This window comes from Myxocyprinus asiaticus, chromosome 31, assembly GCF_019703515.2.
Source record: "Myxocyprinus asiaticus isolate MX2 ecotype Aquarium Trade chromosome 31, UBuf_Myxa_2, whole genome shotgun sequence".
Taxonomy (NCBI): Eukaryota; Metazoa; Chordata; class Actinopteri; order Cypriniformes; family Catostomidae; genus Myxocyprinus; species Myxocyprinus asiaticus.
Window position 1 is genome coordinate 27,890,093 of NC_059374.1, and position 16,786 is coordinate 27,906,878.

General features: G+C 38.0%; 1 protein-coding gene across 5 annotated transcripts in view; it reads left to right on the plus strand.

Annotated features, from left to right (window-relative positions):
* bcas3 (BCAS3 microtubule associated cell migration factor) overlaps positions 1 to 16,786 on the plus strand; it is a 329,405-nt gene that overhangs the window by 26,444 nt on the left and 286,175 nt on the right. For all 5 annotated transcript variants that reach the window (XM_051666123.1, XM_051666124.1, XM_051666125.1 and 2 more), the window contains exons 8-9: positions 15,276 to 15,383; positions 15,563 to 15,639. In XM_051666123.1, the coding sequence (XP_051522083.1) occupies positions 15,276 to 15,383; positions 15,563 to 15,639 (185 nt within the window). The remainder of the gene's footprint in view (positions 1 to 15,275; positions 15,384 to 15,562; positions 15,640 to 16,786) is intronic.

Consider the following 16,786-nt stretch of genomic DNA (forward strand, 5'->3'; position numbering starts at 1 on the left):
TGGTATTGTAATGCCAAGAATCTACTTTTTTATATATTTATATATATTTTTGCCATAAAATGATATTCAGCACCACTTAGGTCACAGTAGGTCAATAAACACTCAACATTATTTCTATGTGACAAAAAAAAGAACAAGCTATGAATGTAAATCTATAACTTGACAAGTTATAAATCTATAACTTGTCTCCGTACAGCTAGACTGTGAGGACTTTTGTGTAACACTATGTCCAATCCAGACGTGATAAAGCAAGACGCGATTAATTAGTATCTTTACCATGTTATTCAGAGTTTTTGTCCTAACCAGCCACGATCAGTGACTGGACATTTTGTTGATCCCTTGGTTTCTGTTTCTGTGGCATTGCGCTGGGTAGCACCACCCACTGTGAAATCTGATTGGTCCAAAATGCAGCTTCTCATAACTACATTAAACATCAAATATGTTCAGAGGAATTTGTGTCGTGTCTTACAGCAGTTTTGCGTTCAGCATTTACGCATAGATAACTTGCCACTGGAATCTTATCACATTGTGTCTGGTCAGGACACATTGTAACCATAAACACGCTGAAACTAAGATATGCTATTCCGTCACAGCGTGTTTAACTGACAGAGATGCACCTATATTCAATGCTGCTTCTATGGCTCTGTGATGACGTAAAGTAAGAAGTTCAGTGCTTGTGCGAAAAGCACCAAAGTGCAATGAATATAAATAAGAAACAACTGAGTAAAATGTCACAATTTATCACTGTTTTCAATCGCAATAAATTAAACATACAGAATGGCAAACACTATGGTCCTAATAAAGTGCCCAACATGGTCTTCTGCTGTTGTAGCCCATCCGCCTCAAGGTTTGACGTGTTGTACATTCTGAGATGCTATTCAGCTCACTTCAATTGTACAGAGTGATTATCTGAGTTACCGTTGCCTTTCTGTCATCTTGAACCAGTCTGGTCATTCTCCGTTGACCTCTCATCAACAAGGCATTTCCGTCCACAGAACTGCCACTCACTGGATGTTTTTTGTTTTTGACTCCATTCTGAGTAAACTCTAGAGACTGTTATGCGTGAAAATCCCAGAAGATAAGCAGTTACAGAAATACTCAAACCAGCCCGTTTGGCACCGACAATCATGCCACTGTCATCACTGAGATCACATTTTTTCTCCATTCTGATGGTTGATGTGAACATTAACTGAAGCTCCTGATCCTTATCTGCCTGATTTTATACATTGCACTGCTGCCACACAATTGGCTGGCTAGATAATAATCACATGAATAAGTAGGTGTACTGGTGTTCCTAATAAAGTGCTCACTGAGTGTATCCTGACTTGAATATCGATATAAAGTCAAATCAGAAGGTCTCTCCTGATTGCCAACCCTTCAAGTGTAGAGCCATGTTGTTTGACTCCACATCAGCTACCCAGTGCCTGGCTTTATGACAGTGGCAGAGCTCCAGTAACACACATTACATGCCTCTAAAGAGCAGTCCATGACCAGAGCTCCAGCCCACCACCCCCCTCTATTCACACTGAGTGCCACACAAAGCCCAGTGTTATCACCTAGATCTGTAACCATGGCCCTAATTGTCCTTACCCAAAGCTTTATCCATGTAAAATCCTGCTGGCACCCACTGCCTGCTTATTAATTACACAATAGCTGGGAGGGATGAAAACCCAGTTCTCCAGTAACTATTTTTAAAAGCAACTTAACTAAAGCCTACTGTGCTATTAAGCTGTGCTTTTCATTGTTTTTTTTATTGAGATGTGAGGGATTCCTCTTAAGTGTATTAAATTATAAATCTCTGTGCGTTTGTATTGGACTCTGGATTAAAGGGGATTGGGAAGTGATGCTTTTAGAGCCCATGATCCTGTTACTCTTTTGCTATCACACCTGGAACTGTGAGATCTCTTGGCTCGGTGGATGCAATCATGCTGAGATCACAGGAGCTGCACAGGAGAAATATCATCTGGTGCTGGTTGTGTGTGGTGCACATCTCAGTATCCACTGAAGTACATTTTAAAGGGATAGTTTACCCAAAATTTACATTATATAATTTTTCCCCCTTTTATTATAATTTCCATTTAGTTATTTTCTTCCATGAAACACAAAAAGAGATATTAGACCTAATGTTCCAGCTGCTCATTTATACAACAAAAGTGGATGGTGATTTTTCTTTTTACTGCCTAGCTCTAAAAAGTAGTACTAAAAGGCATAACATTTATCTGTATGACTTGTGCACTATGTTCCATGTCCTCTAAAGTTGGTTAGCTTTGTGTGAGAAACTGATCAAAATTTAGCTTATTATTTAATGAGGCTCTTCCCACCGCCATATAACTCATATTAGAGATGTGCAAAACAAATTTTTTTTGCAATCGACTAGTGACTATTCAGTGGGTTGTCTGAACCACTAGTCGACACGTCAGTGTTAAGGAAACTGTAAAACTATAATTAGGCTCTGTTATGTTATTGTGACCCTAATCAGACGCCGTACAGAGGGATAAATGGACGCTAAGCACAGCACTTCAACATAACTAATGAATATTCAATAAATAAATAGGCTAAATAACTATAACATCTTATTGCACAAAACTATCAAAGTAAGATATAAGAAAGGCTCCAGTAGACCATTTCAAGACGGTTTAAGGAAGTGACGTGCTTTTGTTCCTTGAATGTTTCCTGCTAGTTGTCAAACTCAGACCGCATTCCAAATGGGATTAATCATCCTCCGAAGTGCACTTTGAAGGGAGAACAATCGTGATAGCCATGCTGTAAGATAGCTTCAAACTGAATTTCCAATAAAATTACTTAAGTGAGTTCTCAATGACCCTTATTTTTAAGCCCCATACCTTTTAGCCTTTCAAAGCTCTCACAGTGGATGTTAAAGTCTTAGAAGGGAATAGGGCAAGGGATGATCACTTCTGAATGGAATGCACCCTCTTTCAAAACAACACCGGGAGGCGCTTCATTCATAGTGACTTTAACACGAATAACATTACTAACGTTAACACGATTGTCATAAAATGCCATTATTAAAATGTGGACCATGTTGTTCAGTGGCTGGATGCTCCCTGGATCCCTATGACTATTTGAAATTAAAGTGTTTAGATCTCTGAAAAAGCAACGACTAACAGACGCATAAACCGCTTCAGTGAAGTGAGACAGCTGGATGGATACGTGAAGTAATAACAACTGTAGCACACATCCTGTCTCTGGTAGGTGAACGAAATTTATGCCAAATAATTGCAAGTTTCAGAGGTAGAGCTCTATGAGTGACTATCACTACCATTATATTGAATGAAGCTCCGGAAGTCATTTACTTTTACATTTAGTCATTTAGCAGATGTTGTTATCCAGAAGAAAGAGCCAAGAAAAGTATCATTAAAAAAGAAATCCTTACCTTGTCAGCAGGTCACACAGACAGCTTCATTGATTATAACAGGAGCGATCCAATATTCCAATAATCGTGAGCATCTAAACTACGATTTCATCTCCTCTCTCGCATAGACGCTCAGTATCAACATCACGTCTGGATAACTCGCTTCAGGTAAACGTTTGTTCTTTGCGAAAATTTGCTGACTCAGAGTCTTATTTAAAGGATCCGGTAATAACACCTCATTGTTTATTTACAGGTTTTGCATTACAGGTTTGTTCTGTTTTAGCTAGACTCTAAAAGTACACGCTAGTCATTTTATTTTGCGAGTTCTGGGTTATAAAAATGCCGCTACCGGAAATGCTTCGGGGCCTGACATGCGCTGTTGCATTTTGATTCATTTGTTAATGTTTACGTACTTGAAATGGTCTATACAGAATGGCACAAAACCGCATATGTGCATCCTGAATGCAAAGTGACGTGCTTTAATGTAACCAGAGTTCTTCAGGGAGATCCTCACTAGGGATGTAAACGGAAGTTTTGTAACTGACTAGTCGACTAGTCGACTAGTCTAAAGAGAAACCAACCTTCAAAATACTAATAAATACTTAATCTATTCCAAATCCGATGCTAAATTCCACTGAAAAGGGGCATTTATCTGCGACGTCCTCACCTTGAATTATGATCATTGTACATTAAATATAGAACATGACGCATTCACTGAATCAACATTAGCGAATATTTAATAGACATATTTATTGAAAACAACTGAATGAATAGTGCAGGATCAATGGAACAATCATTAAAAGCCTGTTCTAAGTGGAAATCACCAAGTAAAAGTTACTTAACATATTAAAACAGTCAGGACATTGTTGAAAATAATTAACAGGTAGACTAAGCCAAATCTATGAGAGAGAATAAAATGCTCTAAAAAGTTGTGCGTATTTCACGACGTGCAGTCGTGCATTAGCCATTGATCTAATATGACAGCTGTTCGGTAAAGAACGTCAACCAATAACAGTTACGATGTAAAAAAAAAAAAAAAAATTTGCTATAGGATAGAAAAAAATAGGCCTGTGATTTAGCCTGCAATAAACCTAATATATTCTAAACATGACATGTACACAGAATAAAATATAGTTTAACACGTTCAGCAGTCGGCACCTTGTTGAAAATAGCCTTCTTAATCACCAGATTAAAAAATGGCATACCTAGCCTAAAACAGTTATTTTCTAGGCTACTTACTCAAAAGCATAATTTTTTGGATGAGCAAAATTAACCCGTCGACATGGTCTGGTGAAAGACGGGACTTGACTCACCTGAGGTGGCTATCCTGCACTTGAAAAAGCCCGCTCAGTGGAAAAATAACGTACAAGCATGCACAGATTTAAAGAAGACTCAAATGTGAAAACATCCTTAGGGACTTTCAAACATTTGGAAAGCTGATTCCTGCACCACCGAAGTGATTTCATAACTACTTTGCTGAGTTTGCTTGTCTAGCGAGAGGACATTTTCCTGTGTGCGCCGCGAGTGAGAGCGGGAAGAAGCACGCGCAGCCTGAGGTGAAATTAAACTTTGTATCTGCTCCAGAAATCCTCTTTTTTAAATAATGTTTGTATTATTAATTCTATTTAAAATATGTAACATTAATATGACAGTAAATTAAGTGCAGCCTCTGTAAAAATATAAAGCCAAATGTAATTGTGTAAAAATTATGATCAGTTTAATGGGGGGAAATATTAACCGACTAGTAATTCCAGTGTCGACTAGCAGCATCAGAACCGTTTAGTCGACTAGTCTCGCACATCCCTAATCCTCACTGCGCATTCAAAAGTGCATAACTGTAAGATTGCGGGTACACAACATGTAGTTCACAACATCCAGTAGTTTAAAAATTTTACTGTAACTATTTATTTAAACAGTGTCAGTCAGAATCAGAAAAAGACTTAAATTTCTCAACAACACCTTACAAATACAGGAATATTACTTACAGCAGAGGATTTAATGTCCGACAATGATCGTCTTGAAATGTATTGTTGATGCAGCGCTTTTATGGCTGTAACATCAGCTGTGCATAAAAGGACTAAACCTAAAGCTTTAAAGAGACAAAACTTCTTCCTGAGGGTTTTACTGTGCTGACTGTTATTCACTGTTAAGCACAGCAAGCTATCATCATGCAAAAACGCTCTCTGAAAAGTGGTGTCTCTCAGTTATTTGGGAAATGCGTCTCCCATTAAAAGCACCACCACTAAAAATATTGATGTTAGTAGTCGAACCCACTAATTGACTAGTTGATTGGTCGACGAACCTGGCACAACCCTAGCTCGCATTTGAATATTTTATGTTGCGTGAAGACCTGTTACTTTTCTTGTATGTAAAAGAGCAGCTCGAACTTTCAGCCTAACATCTCCTAACATCCTTTTATGTTTCATGGAAGAAATAAAATAATATACGGTTGGAATTACATAAAGGCGAGTAAATGAGTGAACACTTTCATTTTTGGGTGAACTTTACCTCTTTAACGTGAGGTACGAGGGATATTCCAATATTTAGTGGCTGAAATGTATGTTTGCCTCTTGCTGCATTTGTAATTTGTGTTTACAAACCCAGAGTGTTGTTAACATTTCATCATCTTGAAGTGCATTTGCCATCTTTCGTGCCCACACACAAGCTATGAAGGTCCGTTTGTCTCCTCCTCCTGCCGTTGCATTTGATACATGAGTTTGCTTTAAAACCAGTGTTTAATTTTGTTTCTTATGCAGACATTAAAAAAGATGAGATGAAATAAAACCTCTTTATGGTCATGTATCATCAGAGATGTCCAATTCTTTATTCTGGAAGCTGAAAATGCAATGTTAAAAGGTTACTCTCCACCACACACACATTCACTCTCCCTCATTCTCTTTTCCACAGACATTTGTACTGTTTTACCATATCTGTCGTTTGCCTCATGTTTCAGTGTAATTTGAGGTAGGCGTTATGATCTGCTGATAGATCTGACAGATACAATCCTCATTCTTACAGTCATGTTAAAATGAATGCATTTCCTTCCTATGATAGATCCTCCACCCTTCAAGTTATTTGGAAAGTTCATGCCAGGTGCATCGTTGGGTCTCAGATCATCCCTGTGAGTTCTTTCATGCCGACTAGATGGCCACATAACTCAAGTTCTCCGTGGATGGGAATCTCATGGCTTTGAAGTTTTCCCTGTTTTTCAAGGGCACTTGTCTCAGATCAGTTTTCCATGAGTGTACGTCTCCTTATCTTTCTGAATAATTGCAGAGGAGGCAAACAGGAATGTAACATCATCCTTTGGTGTGCAAATGTAGGAGTAATGCACCTATTACTTTTATTTAAAAGAAGGACTCAATCTTTGCTTTGTTGCGAACAACTTTTTTAGTGATATAAGCATTTGTTTCTTCATGTTTTCAAATACATGTCATTGTATCCATTTTTCTCTTTTTGTCCTCAAAAATATTTGCAAAAATAATGACTGCTTTCAAAGAACTCTTTCTGTCTTCCATTGAAAGGACAAACAGGCTGACCCACCCCCAAACTCATGCCATTGGTCGAGCCAATGTTGCTGTGTTGGGCTGAACAGAATGCTCAAACAAAGAGCAATGTTTTAATAGCGCCACAGAACTAGATTGTTTACACTTTTCAGGGAAATCTACCTAAAAAAAAATGGCTTGCTTATAGTTATCCTGGCATTTTAAGATGGGATTGTAGAACGTATTTTTACTAAAGCTGTCAATTGATTAACATTTTTTATTGAATTAATTACATGGCATGCCGATTAATTAATCAAATTAATCGCAATAAATCACATATATAAATATTTGCTGAGAAAGCCCCACAAATAACAATAATTCAGTATATAATGATGAAATAAATATAGTTAAAATAATGACAAATTAAATATATTATAAAAATAATAATTCAAATAATTGAAATGCCTTACATTATTGTGGCAGATGAGCAAAGCATTGATAAGAACATACAAAAAGTTACGTTAGAATCCAATATATTGTTTATTTCCATATTACTGAACATAAGCCAATTATTGGCCTATTGTCCGCAGAAATCCATTTTGCAATTATTTATTATAAGGGCTTGTCTAAGTATGCGTCAATGTACACCTACGTCAGACGGATGCTTTCGGGGCATCTCACTTTGGTTGCGTCGTGTTATAAACATACAGTTTTTAGGTTGCTGTGTCAAGTGAAATATAATTTGAAAATCTTGAGATCCCTGCTTTAGGATTTGTGCTCCATCAAGCTGTGTTTGAACGCAAAATGTGTCTGTCCTCACCTTGTGCTGTCTGCTTTCGATAAGTGTGGTTTGTTCTCTGTATAAGCTGCGCGTTGCCTATACAGCTGGAGTTTCTGCCCCTGGAGAATACAGCTGGTACTTCAAGCTTGAATTGCTCTGATGTTATTACAGTGTGGGGACATGATTAATTGCGTAAATTTTATTATGATTAATTGCACTTAATTAACATGTTCAATCGACAGCCCTAATGTTTACATCTAAAAATTGCACACTTCAGCTTTAAAAGTTATATAGCTTTTCTAAACTGAATGGAAGAAGATAAAGGGATGATCTCTCTTAAGAAAATAATGGAAAAAAATGCTTTCGATGGCATCTTGTCACAATGAAATCCATGCCCCACACTCAGATCTGTACCTTCCATAAGGCACTTTAAAGGAGAGGTAAGAAAAGCTGTTTATTCATTACTCTGACCTGCACTGTCCATCCCGCACTCCCCATCTCTCTTCCCAGCGTCTGTTCCATCCTTTAGTAATTAAACGCTGTAAACACCAACGCAAGAGCACCAGGGCCCCTGCAACAGGCTCCTCATTTCAATGTGTTTCTAATATGCATGCGAATTTGTGGAAAGCCCAGTGAAAGGGGAGGAAATGTATTTCTGGCAGTGCTGCAGACATGGAGCTGCGGTTGAACTTTTTACCCTAATTACTTTCCCGCTAATGCCCACGGCGTGCTGGAATCAAAGGGCCCCCTCAGGCCTCAAGAAGCCTGTGATGTGGCCAGCGTTTGTTGTGTGTTGAAGCTCGGCTTGAGAAAGACTGGGCCAGAGAAGGAGAGAGAGGGTGCAAAATTGTGACAGATTTTTTTTCTTCTTCTCGACAATCTCTCAGTTACCACCCACCTTACTTGTTCCCTACAAAAATAGAGTAATTGTTTTCATCTGTGTTTTTACATTGCCGTACTTGGAAATAGCTGTTATAAATCAACACTCTGCTGGCTCAAGGGACTTATCATGGTCCAGAGATCAGTTGCGATTTGTCTGTTTTTTTTCATTTTCCTCAAACACCTTTTGAAAAGGAATATCTCACACTTAAAGCATCTGTTTTCATGTTTCTCAAACGATAACAAAAAGCCTAAGAGGAAAACAAAAGGGTCCATATCTTGCCTCATCTCAAAAGAAATGTGTCTCAGGATGGGTTTATCACAGTTTTAAGCGATTAAACTTTTGAACAGACTCTAAGATTGTCGGCTTTCTTTATTTATGGTACGTTTATTGAGTTTTGTAAGTGAATTAAGCTCCTCATTATGTTTTGTGGTGGGATTCTCAGAAGGACAGCTGGTATTGTGAGTTTACACAGTATTTGTTTTGCATTTCCAGAGCATGTAATTGTCGAATTCGTATTCGTAATGTTTGTAAAGTAGCTGCAGCCAAAATGTGATGATGTCGCCTTGTATATGGATTTACTCACTTGAACATCATTCCAGACTTCCTATTTTATATTTGTTTCCCCTTGTCATTTTCCGTTCAGGTTAGTGAAATGATTAAAACCTCACAATCTTAACAGGGTTCAGACTAATGCTAAAATAGAGACATCAAAAATTTATGAGAATATAAAAGTGATGAGTTGGCCAGCTTGTGACATAATGATGTAATGTGTGTAATTACAATTGTAAACATTGTTAATGAATTGTTAATGTTCCATTTGATTGGAGAGTGACTTTTCTGATCTGGTTGCCCGGTCGGATGAGAGAGGCCAGAAGTAGTAGTTTTTTTATTGTCTTACCATGCTGAGTTGAGATGGGTTTTGCAGGTGTGACTCATGGAAATTTTGTGAGATTGTACCCTGCTATTAGACGCGTAATTAAGATTATTGATATTCACGTTTGAAGCATTGTGAAGTTATGTCAATCCAAATGAAGAGTGTTGGTTTAGCAGACGTGAACTTGTGAGTGTAGGTCACAACCACTTCCATTATGCACAGTAGCATGACTAAAGAACAAATTCAGAATATGGTCGGATGAGGGAGGCTGAATCCAGAAAAGGTTTTTTTTTTTTTTATTGTCTTACCATGCTGAGTTGAGATAGATTTTGCAGGTGCGACTCATGGAAATTTTGTGAGATTGTACCCTGCTATTAGACGCATAATTGAGATTATGGATATTCATGTTTGAAGCATTGTGAAGTTATGTCAATCCAAATGAAGAGTGTTGGATTTAGCAGATGTGAACTCATGAGTGTAGGTCACCACCACTTCCATTATGCACAGTAGCATGACTAAAGAACAAATTCAGAATATGGACTTCTTTCCAAATGTGTCTTCAGTGGCCACATTTTTGAAATGGTCAGTGACAAGTAAGAGTATGTTTTAATTAGAAATATAATGGCTGATGTTTAAACAAACGGGGGAAAAAACTGATTGTTTTTCCTTCCTTTATTTTTGCTCATACCCATTCTCCGCAGTTTGTCCTTAAAATTATGTTAACACAATAACTTTTATGACCTTATCTTAATCAAATTTGATATATGTATTAACTTGCCCATTGCTTAAGAAATCGTCAGAATGAAAGTGACATTGATAAAGTAGGGAGAGGGAGAGGTCATAATATCTGTGGTCATCAATATCACCTAAAAGTGTGCTGCACTGAAACACTGATATGATTTCATAACGATAATTGAAATTTACTGACGCTTTTAAATCGAAGTCTCGATTCTCAGTGAGAGGAAATTCTATTATGTTTACAGTGCACTATGTCCATTAGAACCGGGCCATTAGTTACAATGCAAAAAGGCAAACAGTTGGAGTGGCCAATTTGATGATTCTTTTTTCAAGGCTATCATTGTCCCATTCATCATCTGGAAGCATATCATTTGTGTCACATTTGCTCTAAAACACTTTAAATTGGATTGATCTGACCCAGATTATATTGAAATCAATGAATAGTGGCTCTAGGACAAGATTGAGAAGTTAAATGCCCCTATTAATCTCGGTGTCTGAATCCAGAGGGGTTTTTAGCCATGGTGATGATCTCTTTAGTAGACAGCCGTGTCTCTCCTGAAAGTACAACAGTGAAGAATAGAAATGCAGATTAATAGTTTTTGCAGACTCCATTTGATACATTTACAGACCATGACTGAAGGGCTTCATACACGCAGTCTCACTTTGTTTTATTTCCTTCTCCTATGTTAGCCACATGGCATTAGACTGTCCAGTTGCTGGGTTGTGATTTTATGTTTGTGTTCGTGATGTGGCTCTGAAACAGGGTTGTTGCTGGCAGCTGGCTGATTCAGAGATGCAGCTCTGGGCTGACGTTCACGTCTGCGGTGGCTACAACACCCTACAAGTTTGTGTCATTTGCACGCACAATGTAATCCAGCCCTGGCTAAATTTGCAGTCTTAGTCTCCAACAGGATATGGGCTGTTCATAGAAGAATACTGGAGGGATGGGTCAGAATGGTCGACTAGTTGTCTACCAACTGACAAGTTGATAAGTGAGGTTGACCAGTTTATCTACATTTTCTAATTTGGTTTTATATTTCCAGCAGTGTGGATGAATACATAAATGCAGCTTCTCAGAGATGAATGTAGCATGCTGTCCGCATTAGGGATGTCCCGATAACATTTTTTTTTTTTGGAGCCCGGGTATGAGTACCGATACTTCATTGCAGTTGCAGTTTTCAAATACAATACTGTAAGACTAATGATTTGATGACAGTTTGTTTATTATGTTTCAGCAACTGTTACTCCAAAGACATCATCAAAAAATGTCACAAGTATCAAAAATCACAAAATATTTCACAGAAAAAAATGTGTATATACATAATCACTGTAAACAAAACCAAAAAAACTTACCTGCTAACTTTATTGGTTTCAGCAGCTGTAACTCAAAAGGCACTATCAACAAAACACACACCAAAAACTAATAATAATAATAATAAGATAGATAGGGTTAGATTTTTTTACAAATTGTGTTTTCCATTTTATTTTTACTGTATTCCGTGTTCAACAGTATAATTCAGTTTTATCATCAAGAGGGTGTCTAAAATGAATTCATTGAAACTTTAAAGAACAATTAATTTTCAACATAAAATTACATAATTGTTTTGTCAAACAAAGTTGTTTTATACAGATCCTCAGAGCACAATCCAAAATACAACAATGGAGTTATTTTATCAAATAAAGTGCTGCACAACAGAGCATCACAGATGCTAGATATTGCGTAAATATAATACATAAATGTTTTATTTATTTTGATATACTATTATATTATTATTATTACTACAGGGAATATTACAAAATAATACTGTATTTATATATATTTTTTCATTTAATGGAGCTTTTTTTTTTTTTTGGGAGGAAAACACAGTGATACCCTTTCAGTTGGAATTATTTTGACTTAACGCCTCTGGAAAAGCAGGCCACTACATGACCCAGCGTTATTATTAAACCGCAAAAGAGTGCAATTTAATTAAATGAATATGTAGTCTGTATGTGCTGTGCACTTCTAGGAGAATGTGCACTCTTCTCTGTATTACAGTATCAACTGCACATGATGTGGTGTTTTCAGTGAATAAGCAGCCGGCTTCTCACAAGTGCAGTATCTGACCCGATAACGGTATACCGATCTCTTGTCAGCACGTTGTGCTTTAGCATGCGGTTAGACTATCAGGACATTGAACAATCCCTTGGGATGGTTCACACAAAAATGAAAATTCTGCCGTCAATTACTCATTACTAATTACCCCATGTTGTTCCAAACCTGTGTGGCTTTCTTTCTCTCTTGGAACACAAAAGGAGATTTCTAGGGACTGACAGCCTTGTCACCATTCAACCCAAAATTTCTCCTTTTGTGTTCCACGGAAGAAAGAATACAGGATATACAGGTTCGGAAAGACATCAGGGTGAGCAAATGATGATAGAATTTTATTTTTGTGTGAACTAACCTTTTAACACAGACTAACTGTCTATGTGTTTAGACAACCCACCAACTTGGCAATTATGAATATATATAGTTTTGTACATTCTTAGATTACAGTGAACCACGGTCCAGCTTTACTACATAGTGCTGCCTCTGCTGCTTTGACAATACGTGCTGCCAAATGGCCACAGCAGGACTTTAACTTGTGGGATGATTCCATCAATCACTGATGGATCTCAGTCACTGAACCACAGCTGCAGGCTTGACCCCAGGCCTTTATCCTGACATTCAGAATGCTTTACATTTACTGCTGTGTTAGAATCATGGGACGTCTACCACACACACAGCAAGCCTTCTGCTCAAAGACATTATTATGCTATCTTAAAAACATTATGCTCAATCTGTCCATCCTGACCTCAAGCCACAGCACTGAGAAGAAGTGGCTCAAATGGCAGCTGTTTGGGAACCAACTCAAAGGACAGGCTGGATTCGCTATCGTCACGGTTTCACTCAGAGATCACTCAGTGTCTGTGAAAGTAATGACAAATTAAAAACCTCTCTGGCTCTTCATCACTCAGAATCAGAACTCTGAAGTATAGGATGGGAAGACGCACCACAGCTTTTTTCATTTACTGTTTAAGTACTTCCATGTTCCACAATTTGTGGTTTGATGTCTCGGCTGCTTTGTAAAAACTGATATGTGCATGTTTGGAAAAGAGTCGTTTCCTCAACACACAGCCCACACTGATTTATTCAGTGTTTGCATGCATGTGAATTATGAATGAGGAATAGAATGACATTTTCCAAAATTGACAAAAGGAGTGGAAAGAAGAGGGAGAATTTTAAGCAGTAAGAGAATACAAGCAATACAAGAGGCCATGCTATTCACAATACTGTATGTAGAAAATAATTGAGTGCCTGAGGGGCTGTTTACATTGGATGTGTTTTTGTGTCCATCTACGCTGTGCGATTTAGATGCCAGATCAAGTTAAAAAGAACAGCAACTTTTAAAAACGTATTTCTAGACATGTTTCTATTTGTTGCTCTGATTCCGGCATTTTTTTTTAATGCAGGAATGCATAGGTCTGAATGGCCTCTTAATGCTTTTATAAAATAGTTAAATACAAGACAATAAAACAAAGACAATTTCCAAAAATGTTTTATTAAAACGTTATCTAAGTGCCATCCTTCTGCTTAAAAATATAGTCCCTGAAATGTAAACTAGGGTTAATAGTTGGCCACTACTGTGCAGTGATATACAAACTAGCTAGGTGAACAAGTGTTTGGAGCCAAAGCTGCATTTATAGTGTGTATTGTGGTACGTCTGGATTGCTGTATTGACCAATCAGAATCCAGGACCTTAACTATTCATTTTATAATGGCCCTTTTTGTCATCAGAACATCAGTCAGTTTTCACAAGAGCTGGGCTACATTAGCAGCATAGCCAATACTGCAACAACACAATAATGTTGCACATTTTATTGCCCAACTGTGTATTAATGCTAATCCATGATGCACGATATAATCACTCCTTGTGAAGCGGCAGACAGTCGGTCGAATTAAGAGTCAGACAGAGCGAAATCATTAGTGGGTGCTTACAAAGCCAATTGTTTTGTCAATAAAGCACAGGTTATTGATCATCTTCAATTACATGGAGTGCTCGATCAACTCGGAGCCAGTGTCAATAGCCTGGCCTTATCATTTCCAGCTTCCTCTGTAGTTAGACCCATAACATCCTCTCTGTAGAATACCTGACTAGCAAGCACCACTAAACAAATCACACCTCTTTGAACAAACCCCTAACCCCAAGTATTAAACTTTGGAGTGTAACTTGTCTTGTGTGGTTTGGGCAAACAAACATGACTGATAGTTTTTAAGAAGAGGTGTGCTACTATTATTCTACACTATTGCATGATTTTTGGCTTGCAGACCAAAAAAAAAAAAAAAAAAACAATCTCAGAGACTCGCATTCATCTAGGGACGAGAATAGACTTCAGGTTGGGATGTTTTGACTCTGGCCAGTACACAACCACCCAGGATTCCCTTGGAATTGAATAGCAATGTGGTAAAGAAACCCCATTCGGAACACCTTATGAACCACATAGCAACGCCCTGGCATCATGTCGGCATCAAGTTTTGCACTGGCAAACACCACTCACATTTTATTCAGAAAATTTAGAAATCTTGACTTGAATTGAACATGCATCACCCGCATGAGCAACATAGCTTAACACATTGGAGTATGTACGCTAAGCCATGGCTCCGACAGAATGCCTCACCTTTGAGATTAGTATTCTGATCTTGCCCCATTGAGCTGGACAGTGTTGGTGCCTTACATATAGCCATAGAGAGTAATATCCTGTGGAAAGCAGCACAGCATCTTACCAGAAACGTTCTGTTAAGATGGTTAATATGGCAGGCCAGGCTGTGTCAGCTGAATGAGGAACACCTAATGAGAAATAATATCTGCATCTCTTAATGGCAGCAGCCAATGCTTTCACTTAGCTCCCATTTCCATAAAGAAGAGAGCATGCAAATAACTACAATGATGCACAAAACTTTTTGTATTACATTGTTGAGGAACGGAATGTAAAAAGGAATGGCTGCAACAGCTCTCCCTTCAACATACGTAAGTGTATTTTGGATTCAAGCCCATGTCTCCCGCTTGAGTACTATGGTTAAGTAGTCTAACTAATCAGTGATTTGTGTATGTGTTTTGCAGGACAAGTCCCCCTTATTGTTGTGTGGACCTTTATTCCCTAAGAACAGGAGAGATGATCAAGTCCATACAGTTTAAAACACCCATATATGACCTACACTGCAACAAAAGGTGCATTTAAACATGATATCTCCTGCACTACAACTTGTAATAATCTTAAATAAAGCATTAAGGTTGTAAACTGTAAATGTGTTATAAATCAGAATACATTAGAATAGAAGTGTGTAATGAGAAGTTTCTTTGCCTCTTTTTTCCTTTCTCATCTCGATCTTCATCTCTTGATGCCACAGGATCCTTGTCGTTAGTCTTCAAGAAAAGATTGCTGCCTTTGACAGCTGCACCTTTATGAAGAAGTTCTTTGTCACAAGTAAGTACTTTACATTATAGATGTGTTTGCTGAACTTGACCCTTCTTGACCATCTCTAGTCTCCAACGCAACTTTTCTCAGCCTCTTTGATCTGCAGCTTTGCAAAACAGGAAACCCAGTCTAGATTAATCCCCTTCGCACACTGACTTCATTAAAACCCCAGTCACCCGCACCCCCTTGAACGAGTTATCTCGATATGTGCTGTCACACCAATGGGGCCGTATTTCCCTGTGTCACTTCGCAGGGCTATCGATATCAAAGCTCATCCACAACTCAACAGGCTTGTTGCTTGTTTATACGAATGGCCTTTGTTTTACTATACGTAATAACTTTGCATTACCCGAAACCCTCTGTGTTAAACTGCCATCACACAGGCCAAACAACAACAAACTAATGTGTAATGACACTCAGATCTAGCACATAAAGAAAGAACCACATCCTCTTCTCCAAGCCAGACCATGTCTCTCAGCAGGACCTTAGTCCAGGGCCTTTTTTGTTCTAAGCCAGAGACATTAGAGACAAGCTGATGAGACAGACCACTCGTAACAAAATTAATAGGACAAATTGCAAAACTCAATATAGCGGCTATAGGGGTGGACTTCCTGACCTACAGTTAAGAGGCAATTGCTGTTTTTTTTAAGGGGGTCATATCATGCATTTTTTATTTTTTATTTTCCTTGAGGTTCACTTATAATGTTAGTGAAGTTTTTTGCACAAAAAACAGTCATAATGTAGTATCACATGACCTTTTTCCACCCTGTCTCTGACTTCGCTATACGCAACGCATAATATAAGTTCATTTAAGCCGGCTGATCTCAGTTCAGAAGACTCTGGGCTGTCAGTAAAGGGTTAAACGTTTGACGTAAGGAGTCAAGTGACAAAACAACATGGCGCCGATCATAGCAGAGTTAGTCCTTTGGAGGAACACCAACAAAACTACATCTGGTAAGAAACCTAATTAAGTTTTTACATTGAAACCTGTTTGAGTCAAAAGTTTAGAGTCTCTAGTTTTATCTGATATGCCATTTGTAAAATTTTAGAAATTTATCGCAAAACGCCACACTGCTAAACACAGTGTACACTAATGTGTACTTCAGTGCATTTTTTCCTTAGAAATCCTATATTTACTGTGCATTGTTACATTGAG